Source organism: Podarcis filfolensis (assembly GCF_964270895.1).
Source record: "Podarcis filfolensis genome assembly, chromosome: 2".
Lineage (NCBI taxonomy): Eukaryota > Metazoa > Chordata > Lepidosauria > Squamata > Lacertidae > Podarcis > Podarcis filfolensis.
In genome coordinates this window covers 6,890,623-6,914,336 of record NC_139605.1, presented here as the reverse complement: position 1 = coordinate 6,914,336, position 23,714 = coordinate 6,890,623, and the positions used below count along the sequence as shown (strand labels likewise).

The window sequence follows — 23,714 nt, the reverse complement described above, 5'->3', positions numbered from 1 at the left end:
AACCTGGAAAGAATAGGAAAAGAGGCTGCAGGAGACAATCCTTCAGGCATATTGGAGGCTGCGGCCCAAATCCCCAAAGTGCCCCACTTGGGAGATCCTCGGAAGAGCTATGAAGACCCTCCTGGATGAGGACGCCCTCAGCTCACATGCTCAGCGCCAGAGATTCAGGCATTCCCGCTACCAGGAGGCCCAGGGACCCCGAGAGGTTTGCAGCCGACTCCACCGCCTTTGCAGGGAGTGGCTGGAGCCAGAGAGACACACCAAGGCTCAGATCCTGGATCTGGTGGTCCTGGAGCAATTCCTGGCTGTCCTCCCCCTGGAGATGGAGAACTGGGTGAAGGATCAGGGAGCGGAGACCAGTTCCCAGGCGGTGGCCCTGGCCAAAGATTTCCTCCTTAGCCGGGCAGAGGAGAAGCAGCAGCAGGTGAGACAGTTTCATCCTGGTAACTCCCAGAGATCTATGGTGGCTGCTGAATTCTGAGGGTGGTGTCTCTTAAAAGGCGAAAGTGGCTCTTGGGTGCAGAAGGTTCTGGGTTCGATCTCCAGGAGGGGCTGGGAAATCGTCCTTGCCTGAAACCTGGAGCGGGGTGTGTGTGTGTGTGGAATTGCATTTGCACATGTGGCAACACATGGTAAACTTAAAGCCTCTACTATTAGAAAATTCTTCCACTTGTGATGCATATCTACAAGCAGTGCAATGTCCGCATTTGAAAAAACCTCCTGGAGCTGTGGTCAAGGTCTGGTGTGTAGACGTGTGTTGTAAGTCAGTATGTACTAGCATATCTCTAAGTGATCTGGTGCGTCATTTATCAAAGCAGGAAAAGACCTCACAGCCTGGAATATTCAATCTCACTGGGCAAAAGACATATACCACTTGAATCATGGGAAAAGATTTAAAAATTCACAGCATGCAGTTCATGAAAATAAAATTCTATGAAGATGATGTACCAATGCTATTTCACTCCAGTAAGCTTGCTAAAATGTATAAAGATACCTCTAATTTATGCTGGAAATGTAAGGATATGAAAAGTCCTTTTTTTTCTTTTTTCATATGTCGTGGACATGTAAAAAAGTAAAGGGCTTCTGGGAAATTATAAAAAATGAACTTAAAAAAATGTTTAAAATTACGTTTGTTAAAAAATCAGAGGCCTTTCTTATTAGGTGTAATAGGAGAAAATATGCCAAGGAAGCAAAAGAGACTATTTATGCGACTACAGCGGCCAGATGCTACTATCCCAGATGTGGAAAGAAGAAAAGGTCCCAACGAAAGAAGAATGGATAACTAAGATGAGTGACTATGTCGAAATGGCTAAACTAACCCTGAAGATCAGGCACCAAGATGAGAAAAAAATCAATCAAGAATGGGAAAACTCAATAGACACGTTTAAATAACACTGTAAAAGAGGCAAAACATTAGCAGGTTTGATGTAACATTTATGAACTAAGAATAGAATTGGGGGGGGGAGGAGAAGCTGAAATTAATTGGGAGAAATATAATTATATGCAAGGAGAATAACGGGGGGGGGTGGAAACCGGGGTGGGGAGTCATCTATTGCAAATTTGGATTGGATATGTATTCTGTATACCAAAAGTAAAAATGTTGTTATTTTGAAATTCGAAAATAAAATATATATTTTTTATAATAAATAGTTCAAGAAACGTTTTGGGGCGCCCGCGCAGCTGATCCAGCGGGGCTTTCCGGAGGCGAGACCAGCGCCTCTCCTCGCTCTTTGCCCGGAGAAGCCCAGAGGCTCCTGTCGCTCGTCTCCGAAACGGTTAAGAGCAGCGGCAACAGAGCTAAGATTCCTAGAGAGGAGGGGAAAAGGCTGTCGGGAGAATAGGAGCTTCCGCTTCCTGTCCCGCTTCTTTTTTTTGGGGGGGGAGATACCTGTCATAGCGGCGGCTTTACTTCCTCGCGGAGGCGCTGGAGGTGCGTCATATCATTATGTATTATAACGCGGGTGCTGCTGGAGGGAGTGTGGGGAGGGAGTTTAAAAAAACCCTATTAGGTTATCCGTTTCAATGTAAGTTTTTTTCTGTGCCTTCTTTCTCTAGTATTTCATATAATATTTTCAGTTCCCATTATTAATGCATTTCTGTACATTATTCTGCTAAAATAATGCATTTATAGTTCTTTCCCCCTTTGAATGGGGGTAGGAAATATTTTCCCAATGGAGGGGCAGATCTTTCTCCTGCTCTCCTCTCTGCAGGCCAACTTGGGCAGGTGGGGGACCTTCCTTCGTCTCTCCATAGGGCTTGGGCTCAAGGCAAAGCCTTATGCATTACTACTAATAATAATATTTATTTAATTATACCCCGCTCTCCCTGGCCAGGACCTAGCTCAGGGTGGCTAACACGAAATATAAATTACTATAAAATGTAGTGGGGGGGGGAACAGTTGCTTAAAATACGGCTTAAAATACAGTGGATGAAAGATCCAAATTAATGCAACCGAACACTGGTAAGGGCTCATTATCAAGCCTACCTAGTGGCAGTGAAGGCAGCAAAAAAGGCATAGTTTTCTGCCTCCATTGCATCCTCAACAAGTCGTCTGGCAGAGATTTTCCAGTTTGTACAGGGCCTTTTACAGGCTGGCCCAAAGGAGGAGTAGAACCAGCAGTAGCTGGCTGTGACTTGTTTGCAAAGCATTTTGGCGATCAAATTGCTTGTATCCACCAAGACCTTGACTTGCTGTTACAGCAGATGAGTCTCATGGGGTGTCCAGAGCACAGTCTAGTCCTGTTGTGTTGGGTGAGTTTTTTCAGTTGGCAAGGCTCGAGGATATGGACACGGTGCTTGGATCATTCAGGGTGATGTTTGCACTCTTGACCCTTGCCCCTCTTGGCTGATAAAAACCAGCAGGGAGGGAACAGCTGGCAGGACCAGGGAGATGATCAGTGCCTCTATACAAGAGGGGGTGGTCCCTGCCTGTTTGAAGGAGGCAGTGGTTAAAGCACTCCTTAACAAACTTTCCCTGGATTGGGAAAACTTAACTAAGAACCGGGCACTTGCTAATCACCCTTTCCTGGGCAAGGTCCTGGAGCAGGTAGTCACAAAACAGATCCAGGTGCTTTTGGAAGAAACTGATTTTCTGGATCCATTTTAGCCATAGCTTAGACCTGGTTTTGGCACAGAAACTGCTTTGGTGGCCCTGTATGATGATTTCTGTCATGAGAGAGACAAGGGAAACATGTCTCTGTTAATTGTTCTCGACCTCTCAGCAGCTTTCATTACCATCGACCAGGGTATCCTTCTGGAGCGGCTCTCTGAACTGGGGGGTGGGGTGGGGCGGTGCCCCCCCTTTTGCCTGGAGGTCAGGGACTTAGCCCATAGTAGCAGAGTACAGCAGAAGCAGACTGTGGTTGTATTGGAGCATCAAGATTTATTTACAAAAAAAATAGAGTAAATCAACATGCCGACAAGCTGACTCGCGTACCTGTCTTCTTCCTGAGTCAGAGACAGAGGGAGAGCAAGCTGCAAGGGGCCAGGGCCAAAAAGGAAGAGGGAGGAGACATATAAATAGCTTCCGTTCTCATGCAACAATACACTAGGTAAATAGGCAATTAAAGGCACCATGCCACACTATGCAATGAGAGAATAAAACACTGCAATACTGGCATCGTGGCCCTGCTTTGTGGTGGTTCCAGTCCTACTTGGATGGTCATTTCCAAAGGGTGTTACTTGGGGAATGCATTTCAGCCCCATGGAAGCTTCAATGTGGGGTTCCACAAGGCCCAATCCTATCCCCCATGTTCTTTAACATCTACATGAAATCGCTGGGAGGGGTTATCCAGAGATTTGGAGTACGTTGCCAGGAGTATGCTGATGACACTCAGCTCTATTTCTCCTATCTGTAGATGAGGCAGTGGAAGTGCTGGACCAGTGTCTTGCCTGGGTAATGGGCTCGATGAGAGCCAACAAATTGAAGCTCAATCCAGATAAGAGTGAGCCTCAGTTAGTGGGTGGTTCCCTAGAGCAGATGGGTGGGAGGTCACCTGCTCTTGATGGGGTTACACTTCCTCTGGAGGAGCAGGTTCGTAGCTTGGGGGTTCTCCTTTGGAGAAATTGACTGGCAGCTTCGCTTGCCCACGGAGCCCACACGCTTCCGCCTGCGTGTCTCTGTTGCTCCGGGCCCCCAGCTGCAGTGTAGCAGAGCTTAGCACAGCGACAGAAGCAGAGCCGATAATTGCCTTGGGTGCAATAAACCAGTCAGACGCTCAGTTTCTTCCTTATCTTACAAAGAGCTTTAATCTCGTACAAAAACAACAAATCAATGCTCTCCCGGCGACAGAGCACTCATCTTCGATCCTCTCCCGGATCTGGCTAGACTCACTCTGAGTGTCAGCGTAGACAGACACTCCCACTTCAGTCAGTGTTCTAAACCCGCCTCTGAATGTGAGACGTCACTCAGAACTTCTTAACCCTGTAAGTTCTGACTCTCTCCATACCCCCTCTCGTATCACATTCTGAGAGGACTTGTGAACACACCTTTACAGACCTCTGTGTGTCCCACACCTTCCCACCTGCCTGGTGAGTCTCCTCACAAATCTCAGGTTCGCACTGTGCGAGACCAACCCACGCATTTGTGACTCGAAACCTCTCAGGTGGAATTCCCTTTGTTGCCCGTGAAGACCGCCTGGGCACAAACTGGGGTTCTTCTTCTGACCCACTGGGGCCAGCAAGTTCGTCTTTCTCATCAGACGACTCCCCCTCTGACTTGACCCGTCTGTGAGCCTTCTCCGTTACTCTAACAGGAGATGAGGGCTCACTCTTGGACACTCCTTTCACAACCTGTGGAGACGCCTCCCCCTGGTGCTGATCCTGATCATCGATCAGATCACCATTACCTGGCTCTCCCTCCTCCTCAGATTCAGACAGACAATCTGAGACAATGTCATGGCTGACTTTGCGCCTTGCCCTACTTTCCTGCTGCTCATTGAACTCAGCATGTTTACTGACCAGAAGCTTGGTCTGATCACCTTCTGGGTATGCAAATCTCCACCCCTTTGTCGTAGGCTCATACCCACAGAACGTCATTTCCTGGTATCTTGGACCACCCTCTTGCTGCAAACACTTTGGTACAGGCACCATGGCTCTGCAACCAAACGAACGGAAGAAATGCACCTGCGGCTTCTGTCCATTGAGCAAGAAATACGGGGTGTCACCTACCACTGAATTGTAGCACCTGTTCATCGTGAAATTGGCCGTTTTTACTGCCTCCGCCCAGAAACTGTGAGGCAACCCAGAGTCACACAGTAGGATCTCTGTCGCTTGAACCAGAGCTTTACTCCTCAGCTCTGCCACGCCACTCTCCTGAGGCGAAGTCACCTTGTGACGTATCCCCCTCTGGCGAAAGAAACTCTTTAGAGCAGACCCAGTGACCTCTGAACCACGGTCACACTTGAATCCCTGCACCTTGGTGGAGAACCTCTGTTCCACCTCTGCAACCCAATCCCTGATCAGTTGCGTTGCTTCTTCCTGCGTTCTCAGCGTGAACGCCCAGGAGTTCTGAGAGAAATCATCTAACAATGTCAGCAGAAACCTGGCTCCGCCCAGACTTGGCTGAGGCATAGGCCCAAAGAGGTCTGCGTGCACAAGCTCAAAAGGCTTTGTGGTTACTCTCTCCACCCTGGGATAACTGTATCCCTTGTTCTTGGCTTTCCTGCAAGCCCTGCAATTTAGGGTTTCACCACATTCTCTTACCTTGCACCCTTTGGTGCATTCTGATAACATCTGCAAGTCATCACAAGACCCATGTGCAATCCTCTTGTGCCACACGCATGCACATGAAACATGAGTGTGAATGTTAGCTTTCCCAGCATTCCCCACTCCCTCCTCCAGAGGTGTTTCCAGAACAAAGAGGTTGTTCTGACTTTTCTCAACACGTACCAGTTGCTTCCCCCCTCTGGAAATTGTACAGACATTGTTCTCAAAACAAACCATATACCCCTCCTGTAAAAGACACGGTACAGACAAAAGACAATGTCTCATTCCCGGTGCCACGTAGACTTCCAGCTGTGCCTGCAAAAGAGAAACATAAACATTCCCAGCTTTTGTTACAAGCCTCTGTGACCCATCAGCAAAACACACTGATTTCCCAGCTGAAACAGCTCTGCAGTTCTTTATCTGGACACCAGGTGTCTCAGGCACGAGATGTCTATTTGCAGCAGGGTCAATGACCCAACGTAGCACACTGTCCTTCATTGCCTTAGCAACAGAGTTCCTTCTGCCCCCTTCCTTGGGGCCTTTGCAGGTGTCTTTCAAAACAGCCATTGAAGCAGACAGCTGATAAGCACCTCCTTCCCCTTCCGGCCGTCCCTGCGCCTTCCCACGCTGGCCTCTTCTACCGGGCTGGTTCCCATGGGAAATGTCCTTGGCAGCATCCGGCCCTTTCTCTCTCTGTGGACAGCAGCGGCGCAGGTGTTCAGGGGAACCGCAAACATAACAGCAACGAGTGGAAAACTTTACACTCCGGCCTTTGGACTTCTGTGCCTCCCCACTCTTGCCAGCAGCACTCCTTGAGGCTTTTCTGCAACTGGGGACGTGGCCTTTGGCTTCCAGCTCGGTGGTTTCTCTGCAAACCTTCTCCAGCTCCTGCCAAACAGCCTTGGCACCCTTAAGACCCTTGGACTGGCCTGCACCCCCAAACTTGGGTGCATAGCTTCCAGAGGAACAGCTTGCCTCTGCTTTCCTCTTCCCAGCTCTCAGCTGCTTTCCAGCACACGGCCCATCTCTCTGGCGTGTCGAAGCATTGCATCGGCTTCCAAACACAGCTCCAGCCCCCATTGGGCTCTTTGGGCGTTCCCCAGCCTCTACTGGACTCTCTGGGCGTCCCCCAGCTCCAGCTGGACCTGCAGCTTCTGTGCAGCATCTGGCCCCCTCTGGTGTGGCTCCCACTGTCTTCAGTGCCTGCCACGCGACCCAGGGCTCCTTCCCGTCCACCTCTTCAAAAGGGACTGCACACGATTCATGGCTGTCTGCCATCTTCTCCCCCGGGGCCCAGCTTACTTACGAACAGTAGTAGCTTCTCCAGCACCCGGTACAGCACAGCTCCTCCAGCGAGCTCCTTGCCTCACGATCAAAGGCACAGCTCCCCAGCTGGCTCCAGCTTTTCTCCACTGCCCTCCCTGGCAGGAGATCCAGCACACACCGGCACGGACTTGGCTTGCTTCACAGCGTCAGCTGACCTTCCATAACCTTAGCCATAACCTTTGGAGAAATTGACTGGCAGCTTCGCTTGCCCACGGAGCCCACACGCTTCCGCCTGCGTGTCTCTGTTGCTCCGGGCCCCCAGCTGCAGTGTAGCAGAGCTTAGCACAGCGACAGAAGCAGAGCTGATAATTGCCTTGGGTGCAATAAACCAGTCAGACGCTCAGTTTCTTCCTTATCTTACAAAGAGCTTTAATCTCGTACAAAAACAACAAATCAATGCTCTCCCGGCGACAGAGCACTCATCTTCGATCCTCTCCCGGATCTGGCTAGACTCACTCTGAGTGTCAGCGTAGACAGACACTCCCACTTCAGTCAGTGTTCTAAACCCGCCTCTGAATGTGAGACGTCACTCAGAACTTCTTAACCCTGTAAGTTCTGACTCTCTCCATATCTCCTGGATCCTTTGCTATCACTCGAGGCTCAGATGGCCTGGAGTGCCTTCCATCAGCTTAGGCTGGTGGCCCAGCTACACCCCTACCTGGCCAGGGATAGCCTATATATCGTTGTCTATGCTCTGGTAACTTGAAGGTTAGATATAGATATGCGTTAAACGTAGGGCTGCCTCTGAAGACAGACACTAGCTCTGAATCTAGTGCAGAATTCAGCGGCCAGCTTGCTCACTGGAGCAAGGCGGTTTGAGCATATTACCCCCATCCTGGTCCGACTGCACTGGCTAGCAATTAGTTTCCGGGCTCAATTCAAGGTGCTGGTTTTGACCTATAAAGCCTTACATGGCTCAGGATCACAATACTTCAAGGGCTGCTTCTTTCCATATGAACCTACCTATCTATCACTCAGCCTTTGTACCTAAGTCGTGGAACAACTCAATAGTGGTACCGATCTTTAAAAAAGGTGATAGGAATTGCCAAGATAATTACAGGCCTATAAGTTTGTTACCATGCATAAGTAAAATATATGCCAAATCTCTGCTTATTAAATTGGAAGAATGGATGCTGACAAAAGGTCTACCTGGTAAAGAGCAGGCTGGTTTTAAGGCAGGCTCGTCAACTCTTGACCAGTGTCTAGTGTTAAGTCATCTTGTGGATAAATATGTCATGAGAAATAAACGAAAACTCTTTGTGGCATTTGTAGATTTAAAAAGTGCCTTTGATTCGGTCGACCGCAATAAACTATGGACTAAACTAGAACACCTTGGTATCGACCCATATCTACTTACACTGATTCAAAGTTTACGTTCTAATAACCAAATATATGTTAAAGTATCAAAAGATGGTAGACTAGCAGGTCCTATTCTGAATAATCGAAGAGTTAGGCAAGGCTGTATCTTGGCCCCTACCCTATTTAATCTATTTTTATCTGACCTACCATTATTTCTTCAAAACGCAACCACTCATACTCCTTATTTATACAATAGCCCACTCTTTCTATTACTTTATGCAGATGATGCTGTAATTATTTCACTCTCTGTTTTGGGTTTAAAAAAATTATTTAAGAGTTTCTCAAACTACTGCTCTCTCAATAATCTCAAAATTAATTATGATAAGACAAAGATTATGCAATTCAGAAAGAGAGGGAACCCAAAAGGCTGTATAATTAATGGACATCTCATACAGGAAGTTAAGCACTTCAATTATATGGGAATCACATTCAAAAATAATATAAATTGGAATACACATATATGTGCGGCAATAGTTAAGGCCAAAGTGACAGCCCACCATATTAAATCCTATTTTTTTTCTCCAGTAGGAAACAGATTTATTCCAGCTGTATTGCAAGTGATTGACATGAAACTTTGTGCCCAACTTCTATACGGCACACCAGTGTGGATTTCAGGTGACCTCAAGAGATTGGATAAATTTCACGCATCCCTTCTGAGGTCATTATTAGGACTTGCAAACTCTGTAAAATATGAAACAATATGTTGTGAGCTGGGAATATTGCCTTTATCAGTAAGAGCATGGCTGAGGACCTTGAAATATTGGATCTTCCTCCATTATAGAGCCCTATCCCCTAATTCTCTACTTTACGATCTTTTAAGTGATAGTGCAATTCACAATCTATCATTGACTTGCAGGAGAAAATTGGATTCGATAGGGCTCACTCTAACTGATTTTGAAATTTCTGATCCCAAAGATACATGGGAAATTATCAGGAAGACTCTTACAGGAAAAAGTGTCCTCGCCATGCTTGAGGTTGCAAAGCACAGCACCTGCTCTCCTACCCACTTAAATCTCCCTTTGTGTAGAGATTTCCAAAAGGGATACATGACAAATCTGAAGAAACATGAATCGTGTAGGCTGTTTATGTTGGCCAGATTTAACATGTTTCCCTCGGTGGTAGTGAGAGGAAGATACTTAGCTATCCCAGAATCAGAGCGTCTCTGCAAATGCGGAAAACAGGAACCCGATACTCTGGAGCATGTGTTCTTTTCCTGTGATTTTGGCAGTTATGCCAGAAGACAATTGTTTGAGGCCCTAAAATTTAATAGACAGATTTTTACACAACCAACTGTTCAGGACCTGCTGGCGGACAGCGATGATCAAATTACTGTTATAGTGGCTGAATTTTTGAGTGCTGTCCATGAAGAAAGAATGGGCCATGATAGAGAGACTTAGTGGTTCTTAATGGTAGGTGATGTTGCTGTGTTGTATTATATTATCTATGTACATCGATTTATTTTTTGGAGTTAAGAATAGGACTGGGATAAATTGTGTTCGCTGAGCCCGTATTTTATACAGTCTGTATATGATGTTTGTTTGATAATGTGTGGTGTGCTATGCCTAATAAAGGATTTTGAATTGAATTGAATGAACCTACCTGGACCCTGAGATCCCCTTATGAGGCCCTCCTTCGTGGGCCTCCTCCTCAAGTGGTCCGAGGATGGCAACACGATAACAGGGCCTTCTCTGCAGTGGCTCCCTGTCTGTGGAATGCTCTCCCCAGGGAAGTTCGCCTGGCTCCTTTCTTATAAACCTTTGTTGTTGTTTACTCGTCTTAGTTGTGTCCGACTCTCCGTGACCCCATGAATCAGAGCATGCCTTGGAAACTCACTTTCCTTTCAAAGCTGCTTCTTTTTCATGTCCATGGAGCTTTCATGGCATAATACTGGAGTGGGTTGCCAGTTTCTTCTCCAGGTGGATCACATTTAGTCTAAACTCTCGGCTGACCTGTCTGTCTTGGGTGGCCCTGCACGGCATAGGTCATAGCTTCTCTGAGTTATTCAAGCCCCTTCTCCACGACAAGGCAGTGATCCATGAAGGGGTTTACACCTTTAGGTGCCACGCAAACATGTTCCTTTTTAACCAGGCTTTTGCTTGATATGTTTGACATCCTATAGTCTTTTTCAAACGTGGCTCTTTTTTGGGTTAGGGTTGTTGTTTTTATTCTGATTATATATGATGTGATCTTTTCTGTGAACCACGCTGAGACCTCCGGGTATAGGGTGGTATATAAACTCTTTTTTTATATATATAATAATTATATATAATAATTTTTATTAATTTCCAACACAAATATACAATTTTATGAAAATTTTCACAAATTATCTCTTTTTGGACTTCCTTCAGCTTCTCTGCCAATCATCCATATTTACCTCTCAATTACGCATTCCCTATATTTTGTATTGCCATTAGTCTTCCCTCCCACTTCTATTTCTTTTTAACAATACATCTCAGAATTCACAGTGCTTCTTGAAACCCCACTAGCGTTGTTTGCACGTCGCATATGCTTTTCAGATATTCTACAAATTTTCACCAGTCTTCGATGAACTTTTGGTCTCGATAATATCTGATTTTCCCCGTTAGTTTGTCCAACTCTGCATAGTCTGTCAGTTTCATTCTCCATTCTTCTATCATCGGTATTTCCTCTTGTTTCCATTTCTGGGCCAATAAAATTCTTGCTGCTGTAACTGCGTATTGAAAAAGTTTACAGTCCTTTTTTCTTATTTCTTTTCCTGTAATCCCTAAAAGAAAAGCCTATGGTTTTTTTCCAAATGTATATTTTAACATCTTTATCAGTTCATTATATATCATCTCCCAGAAACTTTTCACTTTCTTACAGTCCCACCACATATGGTAAAACGTTCCTTCTTTTTCTTTACATTTCCAACACTTATTACATGTCCTAAACATTTTCGCTAATTTTACCGGTGTGATATACCATCTGTAAAACATTTTAACATTTTCTTTTAGCGCCGTACATGCAGTGAATTTTAGATTTTCCTTCCACAATTTTTCCCAATCCTCAAATTGTATGTTATAACCAAAGTCTCTGGCCCATTGTATCATTACTGATTTAACTTCTCCATCTTTCGTATACCATTCCAACAACATCTTATACATTTTTGACAGAATTTTACAATCATTGTTTATTATATCTGTTTGAAACTTTGAGTCTTTTTCTGCATATCCATTTTCTTTAATATCCTTTTTAAACATTTCATTAACCTGAAAATAATGCAGCCAATCATAACCGTGTTCCCTCACTTGTTCATATGGTTTTAATTTCCATTTTCCTGCTTCTTTAATTATCAATTCACCATATGTAATCCATTTACTTCTCATATTAATTTTCTTTACACTCATAACCTCTAACGGAGATAACCAGTGTGGAACTCTTGGTTCTAATAGGTTTTTATACCTATCCCATATTTCTATTAACGAACTCCGGAAGATGTGGTTCCCAAAACCTTTATGAATTTTCTTCTTCCCGCACCATAAATACGTGTGCCATCCAAATCTGTTATCAAATCCTTCTAAATCTAATAACTTATTTTCTAATTTTATCCATTCTTTCAACCAGCAAAGACATGCTGCTTCATAATATAATTTCAGATCTGGCAGGGCGAAGCCTCCTCTTTCCTTCACATCCGTTAATAGCTTGAATTTAATTCTCGGCTTCTTGCCCTGCCAGATATACCTCGAAATCACTCTTTGCCACTCTTTAAAAATCGCTACCCCCTTTATTATTGGGATAGTCTGAAATAAAAATAACATCTTTGGGAGAACGCTCATCTTTATCGTAGAGATTCTACCCCAAAAAGATAGTTTCATTCTACCCCATACCTCCAGATCTTTCCTTACTCCATTCCACACTGGTGTATAGTTATTCTGAAACAAATCAATGTTTTTAGAGGTTAACCAAATTCCTAGATATTTTACCTTTTTCACCACTTCTATCTCTGTTCGTTGTTGCATTATTTCTATCATACTTTGATCCATATTTTTTGCAATTATTTTAGTTTTCTTCTTATTTAATCTAAACCCTGCCACATTTCCAAATTGTTCAATCTCCTCCAATACTTCATTTACACTTTCTATTGGTTCTTCAACCGTTATTACCAGATCATCAGCAAAGGCTTTAATTTTATATTCATTCTGGCCAACTGTTACCCCTTTTATTAATTCATTTTGTCTAATCGCACTTAGAAAGACCTCCAGGACCATTATAAATAACAGTGGCGAGAGTGGACATCCCTGTCTGGTTCCTTTGGATATTTTTATATCTTCCGTAGTCACATTGTTTACAATCAACTTAGCTCTCTGCTCTGTATATATTGCCTTTATTCCGTTAAAAAACTCTTTCCCCACATCCATATACTCCAAATTCTTCAACATAAAGTCCCATGCAATATTATCAAAGGCCTTTTCTGCATCCACAAATATGAGTATAGCTTGTTTCTCATTTCTGGCAGTCAGATATTCCAAAATATTTATTATATTCCTTATATTATCCTTCATCTGTCTGCCTGGAAGGAAACCCGCTTGGTCTTTATGGATAATTCCTAGTAGTATCTTTTTCATTCTTCTCGCTAAAATCCCTGCAGATATTTTATAGTCTGTATTCAGCAATGAAATAGGCCTATAATTTTTAACTTGTGTTAAATCCGAGTCCTGTTTTGGGATAAATGTAATAAATGCTTCTTTCCACGTTTCCGGAATATCTCTTTCTTTTAAAATATTATTCATAACTTCTTTCAGTGGTATCATCAAAACATCTCTCAGTTCTTTATAGTAGCCTGATGTAAATCCGTCTGGTCCCGGGGCCTTTCCCCTCTTCAATTCCTTTATGACCTCTTTTATCTCATCCAATTCTATTGGGGCATTCAGTTGGTCTTTTTTATCTGCCGGGATCTTCTGCACCTTTTTTTCTTTTAGAAATCTCTCTATTTTCCTCATATTGTTCCTTTCTCTGTTTTTATATAATTGTCTATAAAAGTCCAAGAATCCTTTTCTAATTTCTTTCGGATTATCTATCTCTTCTCCATTCACCATAATTTTATTGATTGTATTCTGCTCCTTTCTTTTTTTGATTTGCCACGCCAGCCATTTACCTGATTTGTTAGCGAATTCAAAGTTTTTTTGTCTTAACTTTTTAATATTCCATTCCACTTCTTTATTTATTATCATTGCAAATTGCATTTGCAAAGTCTTAATTTCTTGTTTTATTTTTAAATTATTTGGTTTTTCAATTAATTTTTGCTTATTGTCCATTATCTGCTTTAGAATTTCTTTTTTCCCTTTTTCTCTGTTTTTATTCCTCAATGAATTCTGCTGGATAAAGAAACCTCGCATCACTGCCTTGCTTGCGTCCCATACTACACTCATCTTTGTACCTTTATTACTGTTATCGACAAAATATTCGGTTAGTTTCTTTTGTGCTTTTTCTGTAATTTTTTGGTCATCAAGGAGATAGTCATTAATTTTCCATCTAAAAGTTCTTTCCTCAAAACCTTTTAGTTCCAGTTTTATTGGATTATGATCGGAAATTACTTTAGGATGAATTTCAATTTGTAGAATTCTTGGAGTTAGTTCATTCGAGACCCATATTTGATCTATTCTTGACATTGACTGATTCGGTTCAGAAAAGTAAGTGAACTGTTTCTCCAATGGGTGTCTAAGTCTCCAAATATCTGATAGGAGAGGCTCAGAACTTACAGGGTTAAGAGTTCTGAGTGATGACGCCTCACATTCTGAGGGCGGGCACAGAACACGGAAAGGGAGTGGTTTCTCTGTGTGCTTTCAGTCTGCGTGTTTGCTCCGTTGAGCAAGCAAGATGGGTGAACTGTCTCCAGGCAGGAGATTTATAGCTGTTGTGTTTTGCTAAGGAATAAAGACTTTAAGATAAGGACACTGCTGCGTCCAGCCTGAGTTATTACCACACGAAGAACGTTCAAGCTTCTGTTCCGCTGTGTTTTACGCTCTGCTGAGTCAAAGGTCCCAGGGGGAAGAGCAGAGCTGCGCAAGGGAAGTGTGCCGGACCCCCCGGACGAACTTGACCCCGAATAATATCAATCAAATTACAATTCTTAATCATTGAAAAGAAAGTCTTAGGTAATTTTCCTTCTTTACTTGTTCCATCTCTTAATCTGTCCATTTCCAATGAGACCACTCCATTCATATCTCCCATTATTATAATTTTCTGGTCCATATACTCAAATAGTTTTTCTTCCAAAGTTTTGTAAAAATCAGTCTTATTTCCATTAGGTGCATAGATCCCGACAATTATCAAATTTTCCCCTTGCCATTTGATCCGGACCACTATGATCCTTCCTTCTTCAACTTTGAAGATTTGTTGAGATTCAATTTTGTTTTTTATATATAAGACTACCCCTCTTTTTTTCTCTTTATCCGAAGATACAAATTCATTTCCTAATCTTTTATTAGTCAAAATTTTTCTATGTTTCCTTGCCACGTGTGTCTCTTGTAGACATATAATGTCCAAATTTTTCTTTTTTAGAAATTGTTCAATTTTGTTCCGTTTTTTCTTCCCGTTCATCCCATTAATATTCCAATTCCATAATTTAAATGCCATAATAATTTCCAATTAAATAAATTTGGTTTACTTTTCTATAACCTATCTACTTCTTCTTCTTCTTCTTCTTCTTCTGACTTCTTTCCATTCTCTTCTTCTTCTCCTGATTCCAGCTCTCCTTTGGCTCCTGCTCCTCCTTCTGCTCCTCTAACTTCTCCATCCTCTACTTTTAATTCCTTGTACCTTCTCAGAAATTTCCCTGTTTCTTCTGGACTCATCAATCTGTGTTTTTTACTTTTGTAGAAAAACGAAATTGTCTCTGGAAATTCCTATTTGAAATCAATTTTGTTTTTCTTAAGAATCTGCACCAGTGGCTTGTACGGATGTCTTCGTTTCAACAGTCTTATTGGTATATCTTTAAAGATGATTATGTAGTTCCCATCTATATTTAGTCTTTTCTCTCTATTCTTCTGTAATATCAGATTTCTCATTTCTCTATCCTTAAAGGTAATTAAGCAATCTCCTGGAAATTTTCTTGCTTTGCTTGTTCTTACTCTCATTCTAAATGCACTTTGTACTGTTTTTGCAACCTCTTCTATTGGTAACTCCAACCACTGCGCTAATTCTGTTATCAATCTCTCTTTGATATTTTCACTCTGGATCTCCAGCACAGCTCTCAACCTCAGGTTAACTTCCCTCTGTCTCAATTCATTCATAGCAATCGCATCTTTAATTTCTTCTTGTGAATTATTTAGTTCCGACATCTCCACCTTAATCTTCTCTTCTTCCTGCTTCACTTCCTTCATTTCCAGTTTTGTCCTCTTCATCCCTTCCTCCAAAGATTGTGTTCTTTTGGATACCTCTTTTATTTGCCCTTTGAGTTCATTAACTGTCTCATCAATTTTTTTGTCCATTTTCCCAATCTTATTATCCACTTGTTCTAATTTAGTTTCTAAATTCTTTTCACTTTGCTTAATTTCAGCAAACATTCTCAGAATTTCTGCTTTAAAATCTGCTTCTTGCTTATAACCCCTCCTATCTGTTGGCATACCCCCTTCCATCCCTTTCTTCTGTTGGTGTGCCATCTTCTGAAAGTTATCAAACAAATTCTCAACAACACAATTTTATACAACCACCAACCACCCAAAAAACAGACCCAACAAATATCCCAAATTACAGAATTTCAGTTTCTATATATTTATCAGATCCAATTTTTATCTTTTAGTCAGATTTCTATTTTGTAATTTGTAGTCTGTAGTTTGTCTATTTTCAGCCCAACCGTAGCTTTAACTATTGAAAAGGAGTAGGAAACCAAAACAGGAACCGGAATAAAACCAATCTTCTTGCCACCAATTAGGCTAATCCTTAATCCAGCTGATCTTCAAAGGTTCCTTTCTATCATTTGTAATCCAATTGTATTTTAATTAAGAGCAAAAAATTCCCTCAAAGAAAGAAAAAAAGAAGCAAAACATTCCCTCCAAAGTAATCCAAAAATATCTCAATAAAGAGAGAACACTTTAGGCACCCATTAAACCAGCAGTCCAACAGTTAATCTTCTATAATGATAAAACGGTGATAAAGAAGAGAGATCTGGCGAGAGACCAATAATCCAAAAACAAATTCAAAAAAATTATATCTGTATTAATTCCGTATTCAAAAATTAATCCAAGTATTAGCACAAAGTTCCAAAAAAGGAATTCCAGAATTACCGATGCAAGAAGGAAACAGGAGCTGGGATCTCTTCCCAATTAAAACCAGTCTTGTAATGAAGAAATCATTAAAAAAATATTGTAGAAATCTATTCCGTCCACTAGGGGTCATAAATCCAAGTCTGAAGCACGTAGTTTAAAAGTTTCCCAATTAATAAAGTTCCACAACTCCAAATAATAGTAGTTTTGCTTGGCTAGGGTCCCAAATATTTTTTTTTATCAAGAAAACCCAAGAAGAAAAAAGAAACCAAAATACATGACTTTTATCCGATGCCACCTCAATTCTGTCTTTTGTCTCTGCTTTTAAAAGTAGCAATGGCGTCGGAAGTTCCCTTTTCGCTACACAGTTCTTTGTCTTTTAAAACCGAAAGTAGAGAAGCACTTCAGCCTTTCTTTTACCCTCCGTTACATCAAAGACATCTAATTTCCAAAATACTCTCTCTCTGTTCCCCCTTTTAACTTAGTAGTCTTTTTGTTTCTCTGTAGCTTCTTAGGAAGATACTTTTTTTAATAAGGAAGAAGTTAAGAGAGAGAAAGAAACAATAGCCGCTAGCGGCAACTCACTTCCCTTTTCCCCGCTTTGCATGCAGCGCTGCGTCTAAGCTGATTTCAGATGACAGCTGAATTCCGTAGTTTTCTCTTTTCCCCCCAAATCCTTTCTTTGTTCACTGCCGTCCAATCTGTGGTTATTTGAGTCCGAATTTCATATGTTTGAGAGTGGTGCGCTTTCCCTGCAAGCTCGGGGCTTCACTATTCAGATGTAGACAATGGCTTCCCTTAGCCCGTTACCTGCGCTCCGCCGTACTCTTCGCTCCTTTTTGGAGTTACCTGACGGCCGGGCGGGTAGTTCTTGGCGTCGCCGGGAACCTGGCTCTCTGAACACCCTCCAGAGATTAAATTTAGGGGCTACTGCGCCCTGTAGCACCCCTTTTCTTTCCGAAATAGCACGGGATTTCCCTCGCGGAAAAATCCCCACTTGCGGGAGGATTGCGCTCCACCGGACGTCAGGGTGGTATATAAACTCAATAAATAATAATACTAACATTAATACTTTCATTATTTGTACCTCACGGATTGGACTGGGTTGCCCCAGCCACTCTAGGTGGCTTCCAACAAATATAAAAGCACAATAAAACATAAAACATTAAAAACTTCCCTACACAGTGCTGCCTCCAGTTGTCTTCTAATAGTTGCATAGTTATTTTTTTGACAACTGACGGGAGGGCGTTCCACAGGGTGGGCACCACTACCAAGAAGGCCCTCCGCCTCGTTCCCTGTAACTTCCCTTCTCACAGTGAGGGAACTGCCACAAGGCCCTGGGACCTGGATCTCTGTGTCCTGACTGAATGATTGGGGTGAAGACGTTCCTTTAGCATTTCATCAGTTTGCCTTTTTATTCCATCAGGAGATGCTGAAGGGACGCTGGCAGAAGGGGAACAATCCGAAGTGTCATCAAAAGGATCCAAAGAGCAAAGGAATCTGAGGTTTCAAGATGGAGGCAACAGGCGAGAGGGGAGACAAAAGCAGAAGCCAGAGGGTGACTCTGGTACGTCTCAGGGTGGTGAAAACCAAACTCACAGAGATGAGAAAAAGCATGAATGCAGCGTGTGTGGAAAGAGATTTGGTCGTCGCTCAACTCTTACTATACATCAAAGAGTACACACGGGGGAGAAACCGTATACATGTTCAGAGTGTGGAAAGAGCTTCAGTGCCAGTGGTACTCTTACTATACATCAAAGAGTGCACACAGGGGAGAAACCGTATACATGTTCAGCGTCTGGAAGGAGCTTCAGTCACTGTGGTGCCCTTACCTCACATCAAAGAACTCATTCAGGGGAGAAACCGTATACATGCTCAGAGTGTGGAAAGAGCTTCTGTGACAATCGTAGCCTTACCAGGCACCAAAGATCTCATACAGGGAAGAAACCGTATACATGTTCAGAGTGTGGAAAGAGCTTCCGTAACAGTAGCAATCTTAAGTCGCATCAACGAACTCATACAGGGGAGAAACCTTATAAATGTTTGGAGTGTGGAAAGACCTTCAGTCAGAGTACTGTCCTTATCTTGCATCAAAGATCTCATACAGGGGAGAAACCTTATAAATGTTCAGAGTGTGGAAAAAGCTTCAGTCAACATGGTACCCTTAAATTGCATAAAAGATCTCATACAGGGGAGAAACCATATACATGTTCAGAGTGTGGAAAGAGTTTCAGTTGCAATGGTGCCCTTACCTTGCATCAAAGATCTCATACAGGGGAAAAACCGTATACATGTTTAGAGTGTGGGAGGAGCTTCAGTCAGGGTAGCTCACTTAAGTCGCATCAAAGAACTCATACAGGGGAGAAACCGCATACGTGTTTGGAGTGTGGAATGAGCTTCGCTCGCAGCAATGGGCTTACTAGACATCAACAAACTCATCGAGGCAGCAAACCTTATAAATGCTGGGAATGTGGCAAGAGCTTCAGTCGCAACGACTACCTTTCTTCACATGAAAGAATTCATATAGGGGAGAAACAATATACATGTTTGGAGTGTGGAAAGAGCTTCAGCCACAGTTGCAGCCTTACCTTGCATCAAAGATTGCACACAGGAGAGAAACCTTATAAATGTTTGGAGTGTGGCAAGAGCTTCTGTTGCGGTAGCCAACTCACGTTGCATCAAAGAACTCATACAGGAGAGAAACCGTATACATGTTCGGAGTGTGGAAGGAGCTTCAGGTACAGTAGCTCCCTTACTTTGCATCGAAGAACTCATACAAGAGAGAAGCCGTATACATGTTCAGAGTGTGGAATGAGCTTCACTCAAAGTAGCTCCCTTAAGTCGCATAAAAGAACTCATACAGGAGAGAAACCGTATACATGTTCGGAGTGTGGAATGAGCTTCAGGTGCAGTAGCTCCCTTAAGTCACATCAAAGAACTCATACAGGAGAGAAGCCGTATACATGTTCAGAGTGTGGAATGAGCTTCACTCAAAGTAGCTCCCTTAAGTCGCATGAAAGAACTCATACAGGAGAGAAACCGTATACATGTTCAGAGTGTGGAATGAGCTTCACTCAAAGTAGCTCCCTTAAGTCGCATGAAATAACTCATACAGGAGAGAAACCGTATACATGTTCGGAGTGTGGAAGGAGCTTCAGTCACAGTAGCTCCCTTAAGTCGCATGAAAGAACTCATACAGGAGAGAAACCGTATACGTGTTCGGAGTGTGGAAAAAGCTTCAGTCGTAGTAATATCCTTACTAGCCACCACAGAACTCATACAGGGAGGAAATCTTAGAAATGTTTGGCCTATAGAAAGAACTTATGTGACAAGGACTCCCTTACTAAACTGAAAAGAACTCGTACAAGGGAAACAGAAAGGTTGGAGTGTGGGAAGATATTTAATTATATCAAATAACTCCTACAGAGAGTAAACCAATGATTGTGTTCAGAATTAGAATTTGCTTCCATTAGAATTTTTATTCCTTTTAGTGGCTGTGTTGCAGATTGTTCTCCTGATCAGAGTTGGATTTACATAGCTATGTTCTATTTTCTTTCTCATGCGTTATTTCCCATGTATTCATCACTTGTATATAGCGGTGCTTTAATATTTCTCCCATCCCCAAAATTTGTTAATCTGGTGTGAATTGATCTGATATTTTTCATAGACACAAATGCATTCTCTGGTATTCTGTTGACGTATGTAAATGACGTATCTTTGCAATGAGAGTATATGCCCTCAGATTACAGCTCTAATGAACAAATGCTGTTGAAAAACATATACTGTATAATAAGCCTCAATACACAGTCAAAAGAGAAAATCTTCTTTGGCGTAGCCGAGTAAAATTGTCTTCCATAAACACGGTTTTAACAATGAGTCCGTAAGTGACTGTGGAAGCCAATTCTGGACCCACACATCCTTCCACAGTGGGGACATAGGTTCCCAGGCAGGAGTTGATCACGGTGTGGATTTGCCAAGCATCCCTTCCTCTTAGCACGCTTCTCCCTTGCGTTCTGAGTTCGATTGTATTCAAAGTCCATGACACCTTTGGTCGAGAGAGAAATTAGAACAGTATAGAAGATGCATTGATTTTCCAACCTGTGTCTAGAGTGTTAATAGGTCACTGTTTCAGGATGTGTGTTTCTTCACCTTCATCTGCCTAGGAGGGATTTCCGTTTGATGTCTCCGAAATATCCAGGCAGTGGCCGGAATAGAGGCAATGGAAAGAATATGACTAAATAAAAGAACATCTTCAAAGCTGGCTGCATCATAGACACTTAAATGATATCTTTAAAGAGGACAATAAGAAAGGCATCTCATAGTCGGTTTCCAAATTCCAAAGAGGAAGTGATAGAAGAAAGTACAAAATTATTTTTAAAAGGCATACAACATTCTTTTGGAGTAGGAAACCAAAGACGAAGAAGTAAAATTGGTAATGATTAAATGGGCCATAACATACAATTTGAAGATTGGATAAAATTGTGGAAAGTAAATTTGAAATTTACAGATGGTATACTATTGAGAGAGAACTATATGAAAATGATGTATAGATGGTATCACCAGTTAAACTGGAAAAAATGTATAAAAATGAAAAGAAAGAGTCTTGGAGATGTGAAATAGAAGGTACGCTTTATCATATGTGGTGGGATTGTAAAAAGGTAAAAGCCTATTGGGAAATGATATATAATGAATTGAAGAAAATGTTGAAAATAACTTTTCTAAAAAAACCAGAAGCCTTCTTACTAGGTATTTTAGGCCAAGACATAAGGAAAGAAAAGAGGACTTTATTTATGTACAGCAGCAAGAATGTTGATTGCACAAAATTGGAAGACTGGAGAAATACCAAGTAAAGAACCATGGCAAGAGAAGTTGATGAACTATGAGGGGAGAGACTCCATCAGGCAAGGCCTCCTTCCACCTGCCTTGCCCCACCCTCCGGCCCTGAGTCTCCTCATAAGGGAGCTGTGCCTGGAGGAAGAACTATGAGGGGAGAGACTCCATCAGGCAAGGCCTCCTTCCACCTGCCTTGCCCCACCCTCCGGCCCTGGGTCTCCTCATAAGGGAGCTGTGCCTGGAGGAAGAACTATGAGGGGAGAGACTCCATCAGGCAAGGCCTCCTTCCACCTGCCTTGCCCCACTCTCTGCTTCTCAATGTGTATCGTATTGTTTTATGTACTGTGGCTTGCCATTGTTTTATTGATTACAGTTTAGATATTATTGTAACTGTTGAGTGGATTTCTGTTTAACTTTTATATGTTGATACTATTATTTTATACTGTTCTAATGATTGTTGAATGTTACTTTTTGGGTGGAGGTTGCCTATTTTAAAGTTACGTTTTATTATCACACTTTTGTATTGCATTAGATTGTTATAAGATGTACATTTTTTGTTTCTTCAACTTGTAAACGGCCTTGAGTATTGTAAGATAGAAAAGCGGTATACAAATTAAAAATTATGATGATGATGATGATGTAGAACTGGCAAAAATGACAGACAGACTAAGAGAAAAGGACAACAGCAACTTTGAAAAACAATGGGAACCATTTATAGAAACAAAGAAACAAAGATAGACTTGATGGCAGGATTTAAATAAACATTCACACTATTAGTATTAGAAAATGTCTAGAAGATAGAGAAATATGGTGTGTTTACTTTTATGTATTTAGGTTTGATGTTATGTTATTAATAACTTTTTCTGTTAGGAGGTAGCAAGGTGGGTGAAAAGAGTAAGAAACCAGAAGCGGAAGTTGGGGAAGCCTAGGAGGGGAGGGAGGAAGGAATACATAGTAAATGTTAAGACTTTGAGATGTATGTAATGAATGAAAAAGAAAAATGAATAAAATTTTATTTCAAAAAACCAATGAGTCCGTAAGTGACTGTGGAGGCCAATTCTGGACCCACACGTCCTTCCACAGTGGGAACATAGCTTTCCAGGTGGGAGTTGATCATGGTTAGGGTTTGCCATGCATGCCGTCCTCTTAGCATGCTTCTCCCTTGCATCCTGAAGTTTGAGTGTCTTCAAAGTCCATGACACCTTTGGCCGAGAGAAATTAGAACAGTATAGAAGATGCATTGATTTTCCAGCCTGTGTCTAGAGTGTTAATAGGTCAGTGTTTCAGGATGTGTGTTTCTTCACCTTCATCTGCCTAGGAGGGATTTCAGTTTCATGTCTCCGAAATATCCAGGCAGTGGCCGGTTCCTGATGGGATGTATTTGTGCTGTGTGTTCTCCCCCCCCAGCTCTCCCCTCCCCTAGAATTTCCCGTAACACCCCCCCCCACACACACACATTCTGGAAATGTGAAATCCACTATGTAGCTATGTGCAGGTATTTGTTTATCTTATAATCTGGGAAAGGAAGAAGATGCAACCTCATCCAGCACATATTAAAAAACCCAATTATGTTTTAAATACAATTTTTAGATACATCAGTTTTGCACGGAGGAGCAGTCAAACATTTCAAAATACATATGTGCTAGCGAGACAGTTTCCTTGTTGCATAGTCTAGTGAAAGGCAATGTTTCAGAATAGAACTCTGCTGATGAAATACCAAGTTACAGGTAAGTAGCCATCTTGGTCTGCCATAGTCGAAACAAAATAAATAAATAAATAAATAGATAAGATAAGATTCCTTCCAGTAGCACCTTAGAGACCAACTAAGTTTATTATTTGTACACTTCTTCCGATACACTGAAACAGAAGTCATCAGACCCTTATATATAGTGAGAGGGTGGGGAGGGGTATTACTCAGAAGGGTGGTGGGAATGGGTGACTGGCTGATAGGTGTGGTAAACCTGCAATTGGTCTTACAGGCAAAAACAAGGGGTGAGATGGCTAAAATAGCTTTATCATGTATAATGAGATAAGAATCCAATGTCTCTCTTCAGACCAGGTCTCTCCATGGTTTTAAGTTTGGTTGTTGTTGTTGTTTAGTCGTTTAGTCGTGTCCGACTCTTCGTGACCCCATGGACCAGAGCACGCCAGGCACTTCTGTCTTCCACTGCCTCCCGCAGTTTAGTCAGACTCATGTTTGTAGCTTCGAAGACACTATCCAACCATCTCGTCCTCTGTCGTCCCCTTCTCCTTGTGCCCTCCATCTTT

The 23,714-nt window shown here is 42.2% G+C and overlaps 1 protein-coding gene across 1 annotated transcript; it reads left to right on the top strand.

Annotated features, from left to right (window-relative positions):
* Positions 1 to 109: 109 nt before the first annotated feature.
* On the top strand, positions 110 to 22,222 carry LOC310758170 (uncharacterized protein; the record flags this gene model as incomplete). Its single annotated transcript, XM_083604099.1, has 3 exons — positions 110 to 424; positions 1,744 to 1,930; positions 18,040 to 22,222. The coding sequence occupies 3 exons, from the start codon at positions 110 to 112 to the stop codon at positions 19,908 to 19,910; spliced, it is 2,373 nt and encodes a 790-aa protein (XP_083460225.1). The 3' UTR covers positions 19,911 to 22,222.
* Between the last annotated feature and the right edge of the window lie 1,492 nt (positions 22,223 to 23,714).